Source organism: Hemiscyllium ocellatum, chromosome 10 (assembly GCF_020745735.1).
Source record: "Hemiscyllium ocellatum isolate sHemOce1 chromosome 10, sHemOce1.pat.X.cur, whole genome shotgun sequence".
NCBI classification, from domain to species: Eukaryota; Metazoa; Chordata; class Chondrichthyes; order Orectolobiformes; family Hemiscylliidae; genus Hemiscyllium; species Hemiscyllium ocellatum.
Window position 1 is genome coordinate 72,474,760 of NC_083410.1, and position 23,474 is coordinate 72,498,233.

Below are 23,474 nucleotides of genomic sequence, written 5' to 3' on the forward strand. Positions count from 1 at the left end.
CTCATAGGATTCTGGTTGGCAAGGTTAGAACTCATGGAATACATGGAGATCTAGCCATTTGGCTATAGAACTGGCTTAAAGGTAGAAGACAAAATGTAGTGGTGGAGGGTTGCTTTTTAGACTGATGGCCCGTCACCAATGGTGTGCCACGGGTTCTGGGTCCACTACTTTTCTTCATTTATGTAAATGATTTGGATGTAAACATAGGAAGTTTAGTTAGTAAGTTTGCAGATGACACCAAAGTTGGAGGTGTAGTGGGCAGCGAAGAATGTTACAACGGGATCTTGATCAGATGGGTAAGCGGGCTGAGGAGTGGCAGATGGAGTGTAATTTAGATAAATGTGAGGTGCTACATTTTGGAGAAGCAAGATTTATAGGCTTTAATGGTAACATCCTGGGGACTGTTGCTGAACAAAGAGACCTTGGACTGCAAATTCATAGTTCCTTGAAAGTATAGTCGCAAATAGGTAGGATAACGATGAAGTAATTTAGTCTGCTTTCCTTTATTGGTCAGAGCATTGAGTATAGGGAGGTCATGTTGTGGCCATCCAGGACATTGATTAGGCCACTTTTGGAATATTGTGTGCAGTTCTGGTTTTCTTCCTTTTGGAAGGATGTTGTGAAATTTGAAATGGCTCCGAAAAGAATTACAAGATTATTGCCAGAGTTGAGGATTTGAGCTATTGTGAGAGGCTAAATGGGCTGGGGCTATTTTCCCTGGAGCGTCATTGGCTATGGGGTGCCCTTGTAAAGATCTATAAAATCATGAGGGACATGGATAGGATAAATAGGCAAAGTCTTTTCCCTGGAGTTGGGGAGTTCAGAACTAGAGGGCATAGCTTTATATACAGAATAACTAATACCCAAGAGTGACTCACAGACTGGAATCTAATTGAGAGGATTGGGGTGCTTTTTTTATAGTGACAGAAACCCAGGAGTGAGTTACAGACTCAAATTAATCCAAGTGGTCAGGTTGGTCTATAAACAGAATACCAGAAACCCAGGAGTGAGTTATAAACTGGGCTCGAATTGAGGGGAGTGGCCAAGTTCTTTACAGAGCAATAGGATATGAATGGGAAAAAAGTACCAATCATGGACCAACTCAACAATGAGCTGAGCTGTGCTCTTGGGTCCTGGTTTCCCCACTAGTGGAAAGATCTTCAACTGCTGTATACAGAGGTTTTCATGTGTTCTGAAAGATGAGAGAGAAGCATGCAGACACCCTTCCAGTGAACAACAGTCAGGAAGGGACAGAAGCAGATTAAGATTTCCGAATGATATCAGATCAGGACAGTCTTAGATTTAAACATTGAGTCAGCAGAGATAGCTTGGAAAGGAAATTGGAGTGAGAACAAATCACAAGAAGTTAACCTGTTTGATCCACCAACATTTAGGAGGATAAATGATGTGTTCCCAATTTTACCAGGAATTTGAGTGGGATAGTGAGGAAAAGGCATCAGATTATTGTGAGTCTGCACTGAAAAATTCTAACTAATGTTTGATCAGTTTCCTTTTGCTGAGAACAATCCCAAAACTTGTATAACCTTTTAACTGTTGAACTCATGAGTTACATACTTTAGTGACTCCTCACTTGCCTACTTTGAACACCATCCCCCCTCTGCTTTCCCCATTCACTGAAGATATGCATACCCTTTGATAATGTCACTACCATACTGGTTACAATGCTGCCTATCTCGCACTGTCTCCATATGATATAGGAGCAGAGTTAGGCCATTTGACCCATCAAACCTGCTCCACCATTTGATCATGCTGATATAGGTTTCTCAACCTCATTTTCCTGCCTTCTCCATGTACCCCTTGATGTCCTTTCTGATTAAAATCTGTTTTGAATACACTCAAATGACTTGGCTGAGAGACTGTGACGATAAGTTCCACAGATTACCCACCCGCTGGCTGAAGAAATTCCTCCTCACCTGAACAAAGAGACCTTGAGGTGCAGTTCACAGTTACCTGAAGTGAAAATCACAGGTAGATAGGGTAGTTAAGGTGGCATTTAATATGCTTGCCATTATTGGTCAGTGCAATTGAGTATAGGAGTTGCGTGGTCATGTTGCAGCCATACTGGGCATTGGTTAAGTCACTTTTGAAATACTGCATTCAATTCTGGTCTTTCTGAAGGTGGTTGTGAAACATGAAAGGGTTCAGAAAAGATTTACAAGGGTGTTGCCAAGGTTGGAGGGTTTGAGTTATTCCAAGTGGTTTTATTAGGCTGGGGCTATTTTCTCTGGAGTGGAGTTTGAGGGATGACCTTATAGAGGTTCAAAATCATGAAGGGTCTATTTCCGTGCTATACAAGTCCATGATTCTATGAGCAGCATAGATAGGGTGAATAGCCAAGGTGTTTTTCCAAGAGGTTGAAAGAAAACCAGATGGCATAGGTTCAATGAGAGAGGAGAAAGACTTAAACAGGACCCAAAGGGCAACTTTTTCACGTGTTGTATGGAATGACCTACCAGAGGAAGTGGTGGAGACTGGGACAAAGCATCTGGGTGGGTACATGAATAGGAAGAGTTTAGAAGGCCATATGGGATTTGATTAATTTAAAGTATCTGGTCCACAGGGATGAGTTGGACCAAAGGGTCTGCTTCTGTACTACACAACTCTATGACACTCTCTTAGTTCAAAAGGGTTGTCCCTGCACTGAGGCTGTGCTCTTGGGTCCTGGTCTCCCCACTAGTGGAAAGATCTTCTTCATGTCCACTCTACCCAGGGCCCTCAGTATCTAGTAAGTTTCAATGAGATCCTCTCTCATCTTTCTAAACTCCATTGAGTACACACCCAGAGTCCTCAGTTGCTCCTCATATGATCCCTGGGATCATTCTGGTAAATCTTGCCTGGAACTCGTCCAATGCCAACACATCCATCCTTTAATACAAGACCCAAGCTGCTCTCAATATTCAAATATGGCCTGACTGGAGTCTGACACAGCCTCAGCGGTATATCTGTACTTGTATTTTAGCCCTGTTGAGACATGGAATAACAGATACCCAGGAGGGAGTTACTGACTGGAATCTAATCGAGCGGTTCGAGGTGATTTATGTTTGGAATAACAAATAAATGGAATTTAGTTATAGATTGGCATTTTATAGAGGGGTTCAGGGTGTTTATTTATAGAAGAACAGGTACTCATGAATGAGGTACAGACTGGAATGTAATTGAGGGGATTGGGGTACTTTATATATAGAATAACTGATAACTCTCAATATTCTGTCTCCTGCACAATCTCAGTAATTCTCTCTATCTCTCTCTGCTGTAAAATCTCACAATTTCTCTCTCCCTCCCATGTACAATCTCACCATCCCCTTCTCTACACAGGAAGGGAAAATGATGCGATTCTGAAGGGAGATTATAGAAAGTTAGTCAGGAATTTAAAAAGGAGGTCCTCGAGGGTAGTAATATTTGGATTACTCCTAGTGCTACGAGCTAGTGAGGGTAGGAATAGGAGGATAGAGCAGATGAGGAGCTGGTGCAGGGAAGAAGGGTTCACAGTTTTGGATCATTGGGATCTCTCTTCTTGGGTAGAAGTGACCTGTACAGAAGGACAGATTGCACTTGAATCAGAAGGTTGCTTGACCTACTGTTGGGAAACAAGCAACCTTTCAATTGGCAGGGAGATTTGCTAGAGCTGCTCGGGAGGATTTAAACGAGTAACGTGCGGAGGGTCAGGGGGACTTGGGAAAGTAGTGAGGAAAGAGATCAATAGTTGGGAAAGAAATGAGTCAAACAGTCAGGGCAGGCAGGAACAAAGAGAACGAGGTGGGACCGATAAATTGCATTTATTTCAATGCAAAGGCCAGACAGGAAAGACAGATAAATTTGGCATGGTTAGCAACATGGGACAGGGATATCATAGCAAATACAGAAATATGGCTCTGGAATGGACAGAACTGGCAGCTTAAATGTTCCAGAATGCAAATGCTATAACAAGGGTAGAAAGGGGGGGGGGTTGGTAAGGGAGGAGGGGGAGTGGCATTTTTAATAAGGAATAGCATTGCTGCTGTACTTGAGGATGTTCTTGGGACTACATCTAGGGAAGTAATTTGGCTGGAACTGAGAAATAAGAAAGGGATGATCACCTTATTGGGATGGTATTTTAGACTCCTAATAGTCAGCGGGAAATTGAGAAACAAATTTGGAAGGAGATTTCAGTTATAGGGGGGGATTTTAAATTTCCAAACAAAGACTGGGACTGACATACTGTTAAGGGTTTAGATGGAGAGGAATTTGTTAAGTGTGTACAATGAAATGTTTTGATTCAGTATGTGGATGTACCTACTAGATAAGGTGCAAACCTTGACCTACTGTTGGTAAATAAGGCAGGGCAAGTGTCTGAAGTGTCTGGAGGAGCACTTTGTGGCCAGCAACCATAATTCTATTAGTTTTAAATAGTGATGGAAAAGGTTAGACTGGATCTAAAAGTTGAAGTTTAACGGTGTTAGGCAAGAATTTTCAAAAGTTGACTGGGGGCAGATGTTCGCAGGTAAAGGGACGGCTAGTAAATGGGAAGCCTTCAAAAATGAGATAACGAGAGTCCAGAGACAGTGTATTCATGTTAGGGTGAAAGGAAAGGCTAGGAGAAAGTGAGGACTGCAGATGCTGGAGATCAGAGCTTAATGTATTGCTGGAAAAGCGCAGCAGTCAGGCAGCATCAAAGGAACAGGAGAATCGATGTTTCGGGCATAAGCCCTTCTTGAGGAAGGGCTTATGCCCGAAATGTCGATTCTCCTGTTCCTTTGATGCTGCCTGACCTGCCGCGCTTTTCCAGCAACACTTTTTAAGCTCTGAAAGGAAAGGCTGGTACATGTAGGGAATGCTGGATGATTACACAAAATGAGGGTTTGCTTAAGAAAGAGAAGGAAGCATATGTCAGGTATAGACAGGAGAGATCGAGTGAATCGAGAGTATAAAGGCAGTGGGAGTATGTTTAAGGGGGAAATCAGGAGGGCAAAAAGGGGACAAGAGATAGCTTTGGCAAACAGTATTACAGAAAATCCAAAGGGTTTTTGCAAATACGTTAAGGACAAAAGGGAAACTATGGAAAGAATACGGCCCCTCAAAGATGAGCAAGGCAGCCTATGGGTAGAGCAACAGGAGATGGAAGAGATACTAAAACCAATATTTTTGCATCAGTGTTTACTGTGGAAAAGGACATGAAAGATATAGAATGTGGGGAAATAGATGGTGACATCTTGAAAGATGTTTATATTACATAGGAGGTAGTGCTGGATATCTTGAAATGCATAAAAGTGGATAAATCTCCAAGACCTGATCAGGTATATCCTAGAACTTTAGAGGAAGCTAGGGAAGTGATTGCTGGGCCCGTTGCTGAAATATTTGTATCTTGGATAGCCACAGGTTAGGTGCAGGAAGATTGGAAGTTGTCTAACACTGTGCCACTATTTAAGAAAGGTAGTAAGGACAAGCCAGGGGCCTATAGACCTGTGGGACTGACATCGATAGTGGGCAAATTATCGGAGAGAATCCTGAGGGACAGGATTTACATGTATTTGGAAAGGCAAGGACTGGTTAGGGATAGTCAGCATTGCTTTGTGCATGGGAAATCATGTCTCACTAACTTGATTGAGTTTTTTTTTGAACATCTCACAGAGGATTGATGAGGCCAGAGTGGTAGGTGTGATCTATCCAGACTTCAGTAAGGCATTTGACAAGGTTCCTCACGAGAGACTGGTTAGCGAGGTTAGATCTCGTGAAATACAGGGAGATCTAACCATTTAGATACAGAACTGGCTCGAAGGTAGAAGTCAGAAGGTAGTGGTGGGTGGTTGCCTTTCAGTCTGGCACCAGTGGTGTGCCACAAGGATTGTCTTCTACTTTTTGTCATTTACACAAATTATTTGGATGTGAACATAAAAGGTATAGTTAGTAAGTTTGCAGATGACACCAAAATTAGAAGTATAGTGGACAGCTTAGAAGATTACCTCCAGAGTACAATGGGATCTGATCAGATGGACCATTTGGCTGAGGAGTGACAGAAGGAGCTTAATTTAGATAAATGCGAGGTGCTGCATTCTGGAAAAGCAAATCAGAGCAGGACTTATACACTTTCTTGGTAAGGTCCTAGGGGGTATTGCTGAACTCTGGAGTGCAGGTTCATTGTTCCTTGAAAGTAGAGTTGCGGGTAGATAGGATATTGAAGGAGGTGTTTGTTATTAGCTTAGATTAGATTAGATTCCCTACAGTGTGGAAATAGGCCCTTTGACCTAACCAGTCCACACCGACCCTCTGAAGAGTAACTCACCCAGACCCATTTCCCTCTGATGAATGCACCCAACACTATGACTCCACACAAACAGTCGCCCAAGGTCGGAATTGAACCTGGGACCCTGGTACTGTGAGGCAGCAGTGCTAATCACTGAGCCACCATGCTGTCCCGTGCTTTTCTTTATTGGGCAGAGCATTGAAATATAGGAGTTGGGAGGTCATGTTCTGGTCATACAGGACTTTGGTGAGGCCACTTTTGGAATATTGCATGCAATTTTGGCCTCCTTCCTATCAGAAGGATATTGTGAAACTTGAACACATTCAGAAGAGATTTACAAGGATATTGCCAGGTTGGAGGATTTGAGCTATTGCGAGAGGCTGAATAGGCTAGGGCTGTTTTCCCTGGAGCTGAGGGGTGACCTTTAGAGATGTTTATAAAATCATAAGGAGTATGAATACGATAAATATATAAGGTCTTTTTCCTGGGGTGGGGGAGTGCAGAACTAGAGGGCATAGGTTTAGGGTGAGAGGAGAAAGATATAAAAGGGACCTAAGGGGCAACATTTTCATGCAGAGGGTGGTGCGTGTATGGAATGAGCTGCCAGAGGAAGTGGTGGAGGCTGGTGACAAGTGTAGCATTTAAAAGGTATTTGGATAGGCATATAAATAGGAAGAGTTTAGAGGGATATGGGCCAAGTGCTGGCAAATGGGACTAGATTAGGTTAAGATATTTGATCGGTATAATCAAAAGTCTGTTTCCATGCTGTACATCTCTATGACTCTATGCTGAGGTCATTGTATTATTAATAGTTACGTCTTTTGTTTAAGATCCAAACCCAATGTTTAGAATTGGTTATTCAGAGTCTGGGATTAGATTTTCAAAACTTCTGTTTATGGGCCCTTTGGATTCTATTTTGATGGTCTTTTAGGGTTTTAATTTTACTGTGTTGTAAATGGAGGTGGGAAAGCTGATTTGATTAAGCTGACTGATCCATACTACAACAATGGCAAGTAACATTGTCTGACACTTGTGTGGTGCAAATGACCATCTCCAGCAAGAGGATTAGATAGGGTGGATAATGAAAGTCATTTTCCTAGGCTGATGACGTCAGCTTGTACGAGGGGCCATAACTACAAATTGAGGGGTGATAGATTTAAGACAGATGTCAGAGGCAGGTGGCACAGTGGTTAGCACTGCTGTCTCACAGCGTCTGAGACCCGGGTTCAATTCCCGACTCAGGCGACTGACTGTGTGGAGTTTGCATGTTCTCCCCGTGTCTGCGTGGGTTTCCTCCCACAGTCCAAAGATGTGTGGGTCAGGTGAATTGGCTATGCTAAATTGCCCGTAGTGTTAGGTATGGGGTAAATGTAGGGGTATGGGTGGGTTGCGCTTCGGCGGGTCGGTGTGGACATGTTGGGCCGAAGGGCCTGTTTCCACACTGTAAGTAATCTAATCTAATCATTTACGCAGAGAGTGATGAGGGGGTAGAATGTCCTACCTGCTAATGTAGTCAACTCAGCCACATTAGGGAGATTTAAGCAATCCTTAGATAAGCACATGGATGTAGGGAGATGAGATTAGATTAGATTAGATTTACAGTGTGGAAACAGGCCCTTCGGCCCAACAAGTCCACACCGACCCGCCGAAGCGCAACCCACCCATACCCCTAACCTAACACTACGGGCAATTTTTTTTTTTAGCATGGCCAATTCACCTGACCCGCACATCTTTGGACGGTGGGAGGAAACCGGAGCACCCGGAGGAAACCCACGCAGACACGGGGAGAACGTGCAAACTCCACACAGTCAGTCGCCTGAGGCGGGAATTGAACCCAGGTCCCTGGCGCTGTGAGGAGCAGTGCTAACCACTGTGCCACCGTGCCGCCCTTTGAGCTGAGAATAGTTCACAGGTCGGCACAACATCGAGGGCCAAAGGGCCTGTTCTGCACATAAATGTCCTATGTTCTAAGAGACAATCTATCACTGCTTGACATTTAGTAGTATCACCATTACTGAACACCCCTGCCTACCTCCCTATTCCCCACTGTCAAATCCTGGGGGTTACCATTGAACAGAAACTGAATTGGACTAGTCATAAATGGCCCCAGGAATGAAGGAAGGAAATTGTGCTTGGAGGCAAATGATGTGGAAGAGACCCTAAATATGTACTCTACCTCCACCCCACGCTGATTGATGATGTCACTTTCGCTCCCATCATGGCCACTCCCACAGCTACCTCCGGCCCTCACATCATCGCTGATGCCACACGCTCAGTGACTTCCGTCACCCCTACTGCTGTGTCTGCCACCACTTCCACCCCCACCACCGCCACTCATCTGCATTCTGCTGACACACCCCCCACAGACCCCACTGTCACTATCCCCACCCCCCAGAACCCTGAGGGGAACACTACCCCTGCTCATGACTCTACCCCCATTCCCCCCACCATCACACCCACTCCCAGCTCCACACCCACACCAGATCCCAGCTCCCAGCCTTGCCGGGTTTTCACCATCCCCCCAGACCTCCCCCTCACTGAGGACGAACGATCAGTCCTCAGGAAAGGACTCACCTTCATCCCCCTCTGTCCACGCATTCGTGACGTCGAATAATTCTTCCGTGGCCTCCGCCTCCAAGCTTACTTTCACAATCAGGACTCCCGCCCACCTTCCGAGGACCCCTTCGCCCACCTCCAACACACTGCATCCACCTGGACACCCCGCGCTGGCCTATTACCTGCCCTCGACCTCTTCATTTCCAACTGCCGCCGGGGCATTAACCGCCTCAACCTGTCTACTCCCCTCCCCCACTCTAACCTCTCACCCTCACAACCCGCAACCCTCCAATCCCTCTGCTCCAATCCCAACCTTACCATTAAGCCAGCGGATAAAGGGGGCGCAGGGTAGTCTGGCGCACTGACCTCTACACCGCTGAAGCCAAACGCCAACTCAAGGACACCTCTTTCTACTGCCCCCTCGACCATGACCCCACCCTCTATCACGAAACCATCATCTCCCAGACCATACAGAACCTCATCACCTCGGGAGATCTCCCACCCACAGCTTCCAACCTCATAGTCCAGGAACCCCGCACTGCCCGGTTCTACCTCCTTCCCAAGATCCACAAGCCTGACCACCCCGGCCGACCCATTGTCTCAGCATGCTCCTGCCCCACTGAACTTATCTCTACCTACCTCGACACTGTCCTGTTTCCCCCCCCTAGTCCAGGAACACCCCATATACGTTTGAGACACCACACATGCCCTCCACCTCCTCCAAGACTTCAGTTTCCCCGGCCCCCAATGCCTCATCTTCACCAATCCCTCTATACCTCCATCCGCCATAACCAGGGTCTCCAAGCCCTCCGTTTTTTCATCTCCCAACATCCCCAACAGTACCCTTCCACCGACACACTCATTCATTTGGCCGAACTGGTCCTCACCTTTAACAGTTTCTCCTTCGAATCCTCCCATTTCCTCCAGACCAATGGGCACACGTATGGGCCCCAGCTCTGTCTGTCTTTGTTGGCTACGTAGAACAGTCGATCTTCCGTAATTACACCGGCACCACTCCCCACCTCTTCCTCCGCTACATTGATGACTGCATAGTTGCCACCTCATGCTCCCGCGAGGAGGTTGAGCAATTCATCAACTTCACCAACACATTTCACTCTGACCTTAAATTTACACGGACCATCTCTGACACCTCCCTCCCCTTCCTGGACCTCTCCATCTCCATTAATGATGACCGACTTGACACCGACGTTTTTTACAAACCCACCGACTCCCACAGCTACCTGGATTACACCTCTTCCCACCCTACCTCTTGCAAAAATGCCATCCCGTATTCCCAATTCCACCACCTCCGCCATATCTGCTTCCAGGAGGACCAGTTCTACCACAGAACACACCAGATGGCCTCCTTCTTTAGAGACCGCAACTTCCCTTCCCATGTGGTTAAAGATGCCCTCCAACGCATCTCGTCCACATCCCGCACCTCCGCCCTCAGACCCCACCCCTCCAACCATAACAAGGACAGAATGCCCCTGGTGCTCACCTTCCACCCTACCAACCTTCGCATAAACCAAATCATTTGCCGACATTTCCGCCACCTCCAAAAAAGACCCTACCACCAGGGATATATTTCCCTCCCCACCCCTTTCCATCTTCCGCAAAGACCGTTCCCTCTGTGACTACCTGGTCAGGTCCACGCCCCCCTACAACCCATCCTCCCATCCTGGCACCTTCCCGCGCCACCGCCAGAATTGCAAAACCTGTGCCCACACCTCCTCCATCCAAGGTCCTCAAGGAGCCTTCCACATCCACCAATATCATTTATTGTATCCATTGCTCCCGATGCGGTCTCCTCTACATTGGGGAGACTGGACGCCTCCTAGCAGAGCACTTTAGGGAACATCTCTAGGACACCCGCACCAATCAACCACACCACCCTGTGGCCCAACATTTCAACTCCCCCTCCCACTCTACCGAGGACATGGAGGTCCTGAGCCTCCTTCACCGCTGCTCCCTCACCACCAGACGCCTGGAGGAAAAACGCCTCATCGTTCCCCTCGGAACACTTCAATCCCAGGGCATCAATGTGGACTTTAACAGTTTCCTCGCTTCCCCTTCCCCCACCTCACCCTAGTACCAAACTTCCAGCTCAGCACTGTCCCCATGTCTTGTCCTACCTGCCTACCTTCTTTTCCACCTATCCACTCCACCCTCCTCCCTGACCTATCATCTTCAACCCCTCCCCCACTCACCTATTGTACTCTATGCTACTTTCTCTCCACCCCCACCTTCGTCTAACTTATCCCTCCACCCTTCAGGCTCTCTGCCTTTATTCCTGATGAAGGGCTTTTGCCCGAAACGTTGATTTTACTGCTCCTCGGATGCTGCCTGAACTGCTGTGCTCTTCCAGCACCACTAATCCAGAATCTGGTTTCCAGCATCTGCAGTCATTGTTTTTACCTTTTACATGGGAAAAATGGTGATTGCCTTGCTGGCCAGTGGAAATTATGTTGAGAAGCATGAATTTAAGATAATCTCAAAAATAGTTTAGTACACGTTGGATAAAGAAGTGATTAATAGAAATTAGAGTGCATATTTCCCAGTTGCATGCTACAACTTTAGTAATATGTGTTTGTTATTTCAGCATGTGCTAAACTTATTAACAATGCTTTTTGGGTAGCTTTTTTAAAAAAGATCTATACCTTTTTAAAAAATATTTTTCACATCTTATTGAACCCTTTAGACAGCCCAGCCTGACCCTATTGAAATCCAACGACAGCATGAAATTCAGAGGAGGGCAGTGGCCAGGAGGCGAGCTAAAGCACAGCAGCGAACTGGAACCCCGCACCCTGTGGAAGGAAGAATACATACAGAAGTACAGACCGGTATGATTAGTAGGGGTCTGTGTTCAAAATAACACAAAGTGCTCACTCTTCCAAGCCTGCTACTTTAGGAGTTTAGAAAGCATTATTAGGATGTCACATTTCCAAGTGTTTTAATGGGGTTCTAGAGCTCATAGGTTGATTTTGGAGTTTGGTTGTAATCCAGCAATACTTTGATTAAATATGCATTGATGTCACTTGCAGCCAGGGACATGACCAACTGTAATGTTGCCTATATACACTGTCAGACTCTCCAATTAATAATTATGTAACTGCTACCTTGCAAGAAAAGAAATTGGTAAGAAGAGCCTGATATAGGATGCATCTTTTATGAATGCCAAGTTTGAATTAATATTAGCACTAAAGTTCCAAACTAATCTTAATTTCTGTATTGATCAGAATTGTATCTGGAAGAACTCAGTGATCGCATAGAAGAAGTTGATGTTGATACTCAAACAGATGCATTTTTGGATAAACCACAAACACCCCTCTTTATCCCTGGAAAAACGGGCAAGGATGTTGCTACACAGATTGAAGAAGGAGAAGTATGTTACACATAGCATGTAGAGGATATATTCAGAGATATTGTTATAAATAAAATTGAGAAAGTAGTCTGGATCATGACCTTTTAAAAGGCATTTTCATAGTGATAAATGCTCTAGGTAATGTTTTTAGATCTAGCGCTGTGTTTACTCATTCCCGGAATATGGGTGTTGTTAGTTGGCCAGCATTTGTTACCCAACCCTAATTGCGGTTAAGATTCAACCCATTGTGTGCATACGGAGTCACACATAGACCCAGATTTGGTAGGGATGGCAGGTTTTCTTCCTTAAAGTTCATTATTGTACCAGATGGATTTTTATAAGTGGCAATGGTTGCAATTGCATTTGGGCTAGCTTTATATTCCAGAAGATTTTTTAAAATTGAATTCAAATCCCACCATCTGTCATGTTGAGATTCAAGCCCCTGACCCCACCTCCCTATGTTGGCACAGGGCAAATTAAAATCTGATAAGATCTTCCAGGAAAAGGTAATCAAAGTACAGGCAAATTCCAAATAGAGTTACAGAATTATACAGCACAGAAATAGACTCTTCAGTTCAACTCATCTGCACCAACCAAATATCTGAAGCAACTGATCTAATCTTGTTTGCTAGCTTTGGCCCATATCTCTCTCTCAATTCTTCCTATTCATGTACTTATCGAGATGCGGCACATTGGTTCAGTGATTAGCACTGCTACTTCACAGTGCCAGGCACCTAGGTTCGATTCCAGCCTTGGACAACTGTGCAAACTCCACACAAAATTCAGCATGAGTTTCCTCCCACAATCCAAAGATGTGCAGTTTAAGTGAATTGGCCATGCTAAATTGCCCATAGTGTTCAGGGATGTGTAGGTTAGGTGCATTAGTCAAGAGTAAATGTAGAGTAATAGGGTAGGGGAATATGTCTGAGTGGGTTACTCTTCAGAGGGTTAATGTGGACTTGTTGGGCCAAATGGCCTGTTTCTACAGTGTAGGGGTTCTATTAATGCCTTTTAAATGTTGTAATTGTACCTACCTCCACCATCCTCTAGAAGCTCATTCCATGCATGCATCCTCTGCAAGAAAAAAATGCCCCTCAGGTTCCTTTTAAATCTTTGCCTTCTACCTAAAACTTATGACCTCTTGTTTTGAACTCCCATAGTCTCAGGAAAATGATCTTGGCTATTCACCCCAACCATGCATCCTATGATTTTATAAACCTCTATAAGGTCACCCCTTGGCCTCTGATATTCCAAGGAACAAAGTCCCAGCATATTCAGCCTCTCCCTGTAGCTCATACACTATAATCTCAGCAAAATCCTTTAATCTTCTCTGACCCTTTTCAAGTTTTACAACATCTTTCCTATAGCAGGGAGATCAGAATTGAATGTAGTAGCCTAAAAGTGGCCTCACAAATATCCTGTACAGCTGGAATATGATTAGATTCTCTACTGTGTGGAAACAAGCCTTCTGAAGAGTAACCCACCCAGACCCATTTCCCTCTGACTAATGCACCTCACACAAGAGCAATTTAGCATGGCCAATTCACCTAACCTACACATCTTTGGATGTCCCAACTCTTATTCTCAATATTCTGACCAATGAAGGCAAGTGTGCGAAACGTCTTCTTCAAAATCCTGTTTGCCTGAAACTCTGCTTTCAAGGAAATATGGACCTGCATTCCTAAGTCTATGTTTGGTAATACTCTCCAGGATCTTATCATTAACTGTGTAAGTGTTGCCCTCTTACCAAAATGCAACACCTCACATTTATATAAATTAAACCCCATCTGCAACTTCACGGTCTATTGGCCCCTCTGATCAAGATCCCATTGTAATCTTAGATAACCTTCTTCAATGTCTCTGTATTACCAATTTTGCTGTGATCTGCAAACTTGCTAACCACACCTCCTATATAAATGATGAAAAGCAGTGGACCCAGCACCAATCCTTGTGACACACGCTGGTCACAGGCCTCCAGTCTGAAAAACACAACCCTCTACCACCACCCTCTGTCTCTTACTGTCAAACCAATTTTGTATTCAGTTGGCTAGCTCCCCAAGATTCCATGTTATCTAACCTTGGTAACCAGCCTATTGTGGGGAGCTTTGATGAAGACTTTGCTAAGTAGTATTTAGACAACATCTACCACTCTGCCTTCATCGATCTTCTTAAAACAAAAACTCAATCAAGTTAGTAAGACATGATTTTCCATGCATAAGGCCATGTTGATTATCCATCATTAGTCCTTGCCTTTCGAAGTGCAAGTAAATCCTGCCTCTCAGAATCCCCTGCAACAATGTACTCACTATTAATGTCAGGCTCACCAGACTATAATTACCTGTCTATTCCTTACCATCCTTCAGAAATAATGGTACCACATTAGCCAACCTCTAATCTTCCAGCACATTGAAGGTGTGATACTCAATTCCAAAACAAGAATCTTAAATATAGCCAATGACTGGTGTGAGGGGAAAAGTTAGCAAAATTTTGTCTAAAGATGAAAAATGATAGCAGTAAATAAAAAGTGGGAACAGTGAATGAAGAATTTCAAGATGTTCAACAAGAATATGTTCCTATTTCTGAGAAAAAAAAACACCTCCAATGAGAGATCATCCGTAGCTTGAGTAAAGTTGTGCGTAGACTAAGGAAAGAGGCACGTAATGTTATGTATTATAATAGTAGAGCTAAAATTTGAGAAAGTTTTAGAAACTAGCAAAGGAACTTAAGTAATTAAAATATCGACTGGGCAAAATTATGACATACCAGGCCGTTCTACTATTATGTGCATTTCTTCAACACAAATTCACTGTAATGTGATTGATGAATTGGAGACACTGTTTCTAAAGTGCGAACTTAAAACATGTTGACTGTAATGTGATTACATTGCCAACACTTTAAATGCTGTTTCTAAGCATAACTTTTCTATATTACAAGGTTGCACAAAAACGCAACCATTGTGTTATAGAAGAACTGACTGTATTCTAGAGACTAAAAGCTGACAAATCCCTTTGACCAGATGACCTAAGACTCTACATTTATGAAAGAGATAGCTAAGATGTACTATAACGATTTTCCAAAATTCCTTAGATTTGAGAATAATCCCTGCAATATGATTTTAGCAACATTAGCATTGCCTTTCAAGGAAGGAGGGAGAAAAGAAAACTGGGAACATCAGGCCAGTTAGTCTAACATCACATCAGTAACTGTAAAAATGCTGTTTTTGTTTTGTTAAACAAGTCTTAGCAATGCTATTGTACTATGATTGTCAGATAAAATCAAATTGACTTAATGAAAGAGAAGCCATGTTTGACAAATATCAGTTTCTGAGCACATAATTAGTATACGGATATTAATGCAGATTATAACACACCACACACAACTTTAAAATGCAAGATACAGTCATGTGGTGTTAGGAAAAGGAATATATTGAATAGATGGTTCCAGACTGAGAAAGCAAAGAGTACATGTGAACAGGATATGTTTCAAGTTTGCAGATTGTGTCTAGGAGAGTGCCTCCAAAAATTAGTGCTGGAGTTTCATTCATTTACAGTGATATTGAAGAGAAAGCAAATGAGCATAATTTATCTACATTTGCTAACAATCCAAAGCTATGTGGGAATGTTAGCTGTAAGAAAGACAGAGGCTGCAAAGATGTGGTTAGGTTAAGTAAATATGGTGGAAGACTTACTCTTAAAATGTTGACTCACTCCCACTCTTCAAATGCTGCCTGACCTGCTGAGCTTTTCCAGTGCCACTCTTCTCTACACTAAGTGAATATGCAACAAAGTGGCAAATGGAGCATAATGTGGGAAAGTGTGAAGTTGTTAACTTTGAATCTAAAAATGTACAACAAAATAGCAGAAAACACTTTAAAAGGTATGGAGCATCTAAATGCTGATGTTCAGAGGGACCAGGGTCTACGTGCACAAGGAGTATACATATACATGGATTAGATTACAAGTTCAAGGAAATACTGCTAGAATTGTATACCGATTTGTTTAAGCCAGAACTAAATCAAATATGCTAAATCAAGAGGGGCATTGAAGAAATGAGACTTTCATTTTTTTGGCAATAGAATGGCAGTAGAAAAAGGGAATTCAATGTGGATAAATATGAGATGATGCATTTGGGCAGGACAAACAAGGCAAGGGAATACATGATTAACGTTAGGACCCTGGGAATCACTGAGCATCGAGAGGAAAGTTGCTGTGCATTTATACTGGTCCCCTGTGATATCAGGACAAGTGTATAAAGTGGTTAAGAAGGCATGTGGTGTACTTATATTTATTAGCCAAGGAATACTGTTATGAGCAAGGAGTTTATGCTGGAACTGTAAATTATTGGCTTGATAATAGCTAGAGCATTGGGTGCAATTCTGGGATCCACATTATAGAAGGTATGTGATAACACTGGAGAGGGTGCTGAAGAGATTTACCAGGATGTCACCTGAGCTGGAGAGTTTCCGTCCTGAAGAGATTGGACAGACTGGTGTTTGTTTCCTTACAGCAAAGGAGATTGAGAGGTGACCCGATTGACATGCATAAAATTGAGGGGCAAACTTAGTAGATACTAAGAAACCTTCCCCTTAATGGAGACATCAATGACCAATGGTCATAGATTTAAGATAAGGGGCAGAAAGCTCGGAGGAGCTATGAGGCAAAGCTTTTTCACCCAGATGGTGTTGGGAATCTGGAACCCACTACCTATAAGGATTCAGAAACCCTCACAACATTTAAGTATTTTAGATGTGCACTTGAAATGCCAAGAATACAAGACTATGGGCCAAGAGCTAGAAAATAGGATTAGAATAGTTAGGTGGTTGTGTCCGTGCCAGTCAAAACCAATGGGCTGAAAGGCCTTTTTCTGTGCTGTAGGTCTGTCTGTGATGGTTTAGTAAGTAGGTTGGGTGGATTTGATATTGAGGTTTCATGTTGCCACAATTATTCAATTTCCTTTGCCTACCAGCTCTTTGACTTTGACATTGAAGTGAAACCATTGTTGGAGGTACTGGTGGGAAAAACTATTGAACAAGCTCTACTAGAGGTTATGGAGGAGGAGGAACTGGCCCACCTGCGCGCTTTACAACGTGACTTTGAGGAGCTTCGCAATGCTGAGCTCGCAGAAGTACAACGTATGGAAGAGAAGGAGAGACGACACAGAGAGGAAAAGGTATAGGTCATTCCAATATAAGGTTTATTTTGTGAAATACTTTTTGTTTTCACTCTACAAGATGGTGTAAAAATTTCTTTCCAGTCGATATTATATTAGCTATTTTGACAATTCTTAGCGCCCTTCCAGAATCTAATTTTTAAGGTGCTCTCACAAGAGGACTGGAAAATTCCTGAAGCACAGCTTGAGTAGATCGCACCATTTGTGAGGAGCATACAGCTGCCACTGAGTGCTGGTCATGAAGAGAATGAATGTTTAAACTGTTGAATAGGATGCTAGTGTTGTGCCTGCCGCAGTTTAACTCCCATCTAGCCAAGAAACTGAAAGTCAACACTTAATAGTAATAAATGATAATATTTATATATTTAACACAATATTATAATAACAAAATACACTACAAGCTAACAATTTATACTATAAATCTAATCAACTATCTTGTACTTAAACTTAATGCTGGTTGATCATATACAACCACACTAGATCTTGGCCTAAGCAATAATCATCTGGTCATCTTCTCCCGGTGGTCCGGGGGTGTCTTCCCTTTAAACTGTTTGGGCTAGAATTAGCGCCCCTGAAAGGGGGTGTTGCAGCGATTCTTATACTATGAAGCGTTTGTGCCTTTTGGGAAGATCTTCGCTGTCCACCAATAGATCAATCAGGTCTCGATCACCCTGATCAATTGGAACCAACCAGGTGTCAGCATATCAATGGCACGGTGGTCCTTGGGCATCCATTCTTGGAGATGTTGAGGGCACATAGGTCAGATAGCCCTTCCCAGATAAAGGTCTGGTAAAAATCTCAACGTTTCTGATTGTCCTGGCGATGGCATTCCGGTCAACTCCATTCAATTCAAATTGAAATGCATATTCTATTTTCTTCAGTTGCTGAGTCAATGGTATACTGTCTGTCTGTAGTTGCAAGCTGTCTGGATTCATCAGTTTGTTTATGTCAGTGTCTTTGAGCACAGTCACTTTTGGCTAAGACTTGCCTCAATTTCCCAACATGCCTCAATTATTGTCCCTTTTTTCCCTATGTCCACCGTTCTGAGCAGCCTTTTCGTCCACAGTCCCTTCTCTTGATCCTAAAGTGATGTATAATGGATCACATGATGACTGGCAAACTTCCGTGTACCATAACTGTTAGGGCAGCACAGTGGCTTAGTGGTTAGCACTGCTGCTTCACAGTGCCAGGGACCCGGGATCGACTTCAGCCTCAGGCTACTGTCTGTGTGGAGTGTGGAGTGTGCACCCCCCCCTCCCCCGTCTCCCCCTGGGTTTCCTCCAGTTGTTCTGGTTTCCTTCCAAAATCCAAAGATGTGTGAAGGTCAGGTGAATTGGCCGCTCTAAATTGCCCATGGTGTTAAGTGGATTAGTCAGGGTTAAATGTAGGGGAATGGGTCTGGATACGTTCCTCTTCGGAAGGTCATGTGGACTTGGTGGCCCATATGGCCTGTTTCCACACTGTAGGTAATCTAATGGTGACTGTATGATGATCCACTTAAACAACTGAACTCTTGCAGGTAGCATATTGGAAAATCACATCTAACGAAGAACAATCAAACAATCTACACCACAAAGAATCTTACTATTAGCCCAATATTCTGCATTCCTGTTGCTCCTTCCCAAATTAATCACCTCACACTTTTCCACATTAAAATGCACTTGCCACCTCTCAGTCCAGCTCTGCAGCTTATCTTTGTCCCTCTGTAACCTATAACATCTTTCGACACTACATACAACTCGACTGACCTTAGTGTCATCTGCAAATTTACTAATCCATCCTCTAATCCCTCAGCCAGGTCATTTATAAAAATGACTAACAGTAGTGGACCCAAAACAGATCCTTGCAGTACACCACTCGTAACTGAACTCCAGGATGAACATTTCCCATCAACCACCACCCTCTGTCTTCTTTCAGCTAGCCAATGTCTGATCCAAACCACTAGATCACCCTCAGTCCCATTCCTCCCTATTTTGTGCAATAGCCTACCATGCAGAACCTTATCAAACGCCTTACTGAAATCCATACACATCACATCAATTGCTTTACCCCATCCACCTGTTTGGCACCTTCTCAAAGAACTCTAAGATTTGGGAAGCATGACCTACCCTTCACAAAAGCGTGTCGACTATCCCTAATCAGCTTATCCTTTTACGGATTATAAATCCTAGTTCTTTTAACCTTTTCCAACACTTTACCCACAACCGAAGTAAGGTTCACTGATCTATAATTACAGGTTGTCTTTACTCCCCTTCTTGAATAAGGGAACATTTGCTTTCCTCCAATCTTCTGGCACTATTCCTATCTCACTAGTGCTCTTCTAAATATATACTTCATGAATGTTTAGGGTTTCTGTCCCTACCACTCTTTGTGAATTCCAGATTCCCACCAACTTCTGGGTGAGAAAGCTTTTCCTCACACTCCCTTTAATGGTGGACTTGGATTCATATCCCACCACAGCAGATGGTAGAATTTTAATTCAATAAATATCTGGAATTAAGAATTTAATGAAGACCATAAATGCACTGTTGATTGCTGAAAAAAACCCATCTTGTTCACAAACATCCTTTAGAAAAGAAAACTGCCATCCTTACCTGGTCTGGCTTACATGTGACTCTGGACCCTCCAGCCATATGGGTGACATTTTCTGCATCCTGGACAATTTAAGATTGCCAGATTACTCAATGTCTTTCTTTTAAATATATCGAACACTTGATTTCTAGATCCATATCACCCCTCTCACCTGTGAACATGACAGAAAGTACTCACTTAGAACCCCAACTATGTGCTCTAGCTCCAACAAATTATTGCTCTGATCCTTAATGTGCTGCACTCATTCCCACATTACTTTTTTACCCTTATGGTACCTGTAAAATAACCTAGAATTTTCCTTTATTATCCTGCCAGTATCCTTTCATATTCCCTTTCAGCTCTCTTAATTTCCCTTTTAAGCTCTTTTTTTGCACATTCTATACTCCTACATTCTATACTCCTACATTCTATACTCCTTCTGCTATTTTGAGCCTTAGTATCTGCTATGAGGATCTGTCTTCTTCATAATCCAAACCTTTGATGTCCAGGATTCATGAGATTTGATGGTTACACCATTTTTTTTTGTTGGAACGTGTTGGCTATTCTCTCCATATTTCCTTCTTGAATGCATCGCACTGTTCTGAGACAGATTTACCTGAAAATATCTGCTCCCAATCCACTCTGGCTAAATCATGTGACCGTACTAAAATCAGCCCTCCTCCAGTTGAGAATTTGGATTTCAGGCCCATTCTTGCCCTGAAGTTTTGACTCTAACTGAGTTATGATCCCTGTTTGCAAAATGTTCTCACTGATACGTCAACTACTTGCCCAGCTTCATTACCTAAAATGAAGTCCAGGACCACCCCCTCGCTTGTAGGATCTTCTATGTGCTGGCTTAAAAAGCTGTGCTAGATGCATTTAAAATTCTACTTCCTCTAATCAATGACTAACCTGGTTAAAATCCCCAATCACTACCCTATTATCTTTACATTTCCCCAAAATTCTTTCTATTTCTCTTGGATTATTAGTGGACCAATTGCATGCTCCCAGCAGTGCGGATGCTTCATTTTGGTTTTTAAGTTCTGCTCAGATGTACAGCACGGAAACAGACCTTACTATCCAACTTGTCAATGCTGACCAGATATCCTAAATTAATCTTGTCTCATTTGTCAGCACTTGACCCATATCCTTCTTATTCACATACCCATCCAGATGCCTTTTAAATGCTGTAATTGTATCATCCTCCACCACTTCCTCTGGCAGTTCATTCCATAAACGTACCACCCTCTGCGTAAAAAAAGTTGCCCCCTTAGATCCCTTTTAAATCCTTCCCTTTTCACCCCAAACCTACACCCTCTAATTCTGGACTCCCCCATCCCAGGGAAAAAGCCTTGTCTATTTACCCTATCCATCCCTCTCAGGATTTTATAAACTTCTAAATGTCACCCCTCAGCCTCCAATGGTCCAGGGAAAATAGAGCCAGCCTATTGAGCCTCTCCCTATAGCTCAAGCTTTCCAATCCTGGCAACATCCTTGTAAATCTTTACTGAACACTTTCAATTTTCACAATATCCTTCCTATAGCAGGGAAACCAGAAATGCACACAGTAGTTTAAATGCTAAATTGTCCATAGTGTTAGGTGCATTAATCAGAGAGAAATGGGTCTGGGTGGGTTACTCTTCGGAGGGTCAGTGTGAGCCTAAGGGCCTGTATCCATTAAGTCACTGAGATCATGTGGGGCTCCCTTAGGCATTGAAGCTGCAGTCAGTGGTAGAGATGAGAGAGTATAAATTTTGTCAGGAGTGCAATCTGACTGAGATGCTGTGTCAGGGGTTTCCTTGGTCTGGGCTAATCTTGGTCTTGTCATTGCTGTTGTCACAGTATCATCCACCATACACATCTAAAAGTGGTGAGAGCAGCTGTGTTAAGTGCCATAGGCTTTTAATTTGTTTACATGGTACCAGCTGGTCTTTCCTGTGACTAGTAGAACCACGTAAACTGAAGGGCTTGCCCTATCCACCACAATTTGGGGACTTGAGTATTTAGATTAGATTCCCTTCAGTATGGTAACAGGCCCTTTGGCCCAACAAGTCCACACTGCCCCTCTGAAGAGTAACCCACACAGACCCATTCCTTACCCTATATTTATACCCCGACTAATGGATTGTGGAAGGAAATCGGAGCACCAAAACTCATGCAGACTTGGGGAGAATGTGCAAACTCCACACAGACAGTCACCCCAGGTGGGAATTGAACCCGGTCCCTGGTGTTGTGAGGCAGCAGCACTGAACCACCGTGCTGCCCCGGCTGGAGAGGAATTTGTGAATTGTGTAAAGGAAAGTTTCTGATTATCTAGTCTAAATGTTCTTGAAGTCTTGCTGCATGCAGACTGCTTCAGTGTCTGAGGAGGTGTGATTTTTACTGAACACTTTACAATCATCAGCAAACATCTCAGTTCTGATCTTCTGATGCCAGAAGGTAATTTAGACAGCTGAAGATAGTCAGTCCAAAGAAAATGCACTGAGGAACATATATAATGATATGTGGTTGAAATAGAAATCTAAAAACTGAACATGAGAAATTCCAGCTGTAAAACTTGAAGTTCACCTAATAAATTTGGAGTTAAGTTGTTTGTCTCAGGACTGCAATCCATAATCCAACTGATTCACTCCTATCCTTCAAGGTAGGAAATTATAACACAGATCTGCATGCAGCAGAAGTATCCTAAGTGTAGCTAAGTAATCACACAATTAAGGCTGTAAAGCAAACTTTTGTATCCAGTTATGAATGGTACAATAACTGAATAAATAACCACAGGAGAAGACTTCACAATAGCAACAAATTCAGGATGGCTGGCAGCACTTAAACTTCTATGAAACGCCTAACATGTTTCTCTGTTAAAAGTGCCATATAAATGTGATTTGTCACAAATGACAAATAATGCTGAAGTAGTTATTGAGTTCTGTATTAGCTGCAAAGTTTTAATTTATGTAATAACAGTCCTTACAAGACTGGATGTTGTACATATGGATAATCACCACAGTGACAGTGAAAGTTCATGGAGGAGTAGAGTGGTGTATTGTACCTCAGCATAATTTTGCTTAAAGATAAGCAAGTGGAGCGAACTAAGTCAGGGTTCCTGGCATCTCGAAAGTATCATTATGGGGCCATTGCTGGAGATTTCCTGGCTATGATTCAAAAGTCAAGAATGGGATAAAATAAGGGTAGGTCCACTCAGTTGGACAGAAAAGAAGAGGTATTGGAAGAACATAACGCTTCAGTAGCTACAGAACATGCAAGAAGGACCAGCAAAGCTAGTGCATCCTGGTAATAGTTGCAGGAGATGTTATTTATAATTTTGATTGGACCGATTTTTGGGGTAAAAACCTGATGCATGTAACAGCAGTCCTGTAGCTTTCATCTACGCAGCATACTTCATCTGAGGTACCGGATAAGGTATGATATCCTGTTGCTGGTCTTCAACCAACGAGGTTCTAACATGAGACTGAGAATTATGCAGAAGTAATTCTAGTTTTCTCATTTTCAGTTCATTACCACTGCTTGCACTAATGTGTATCTAGGGGATAGGAAGGACTGCAGATGCTGGAAAGT

General features: G+C 43.2%; 1 protein-coding gene across 1 annotated transcript in view; it reads left to right on the top strand.

Moving 5' to 3' along the window:
- Nucleotides 1-23,474, top strand: part of rsph3 (radial spoke head 3) — a 93,560-nt gene that overhangs the window by 26,311 nt on the left and 43,775 nt on the right. Inside the window, exons 3-5 of the mRNA XM_060830983.1 lie at nucleotides 11,499-11,640; nucleotides 12,037-12,182; nucleotides 17,127-17,330. Of these exons, the coding sequence (XP_060686966.1) occupies nucleotides 11,499-11,640; nucleotides 12,037-12,182; nucleotides 17,127-17,330 (492 nt within the window). The remainder of the gene's footprint in view (nucleotides 1-11,498; nucleotides 11,641-12,036; nucleotides 12,183-17,126; nucleotides 17,331-23,474) is intronic.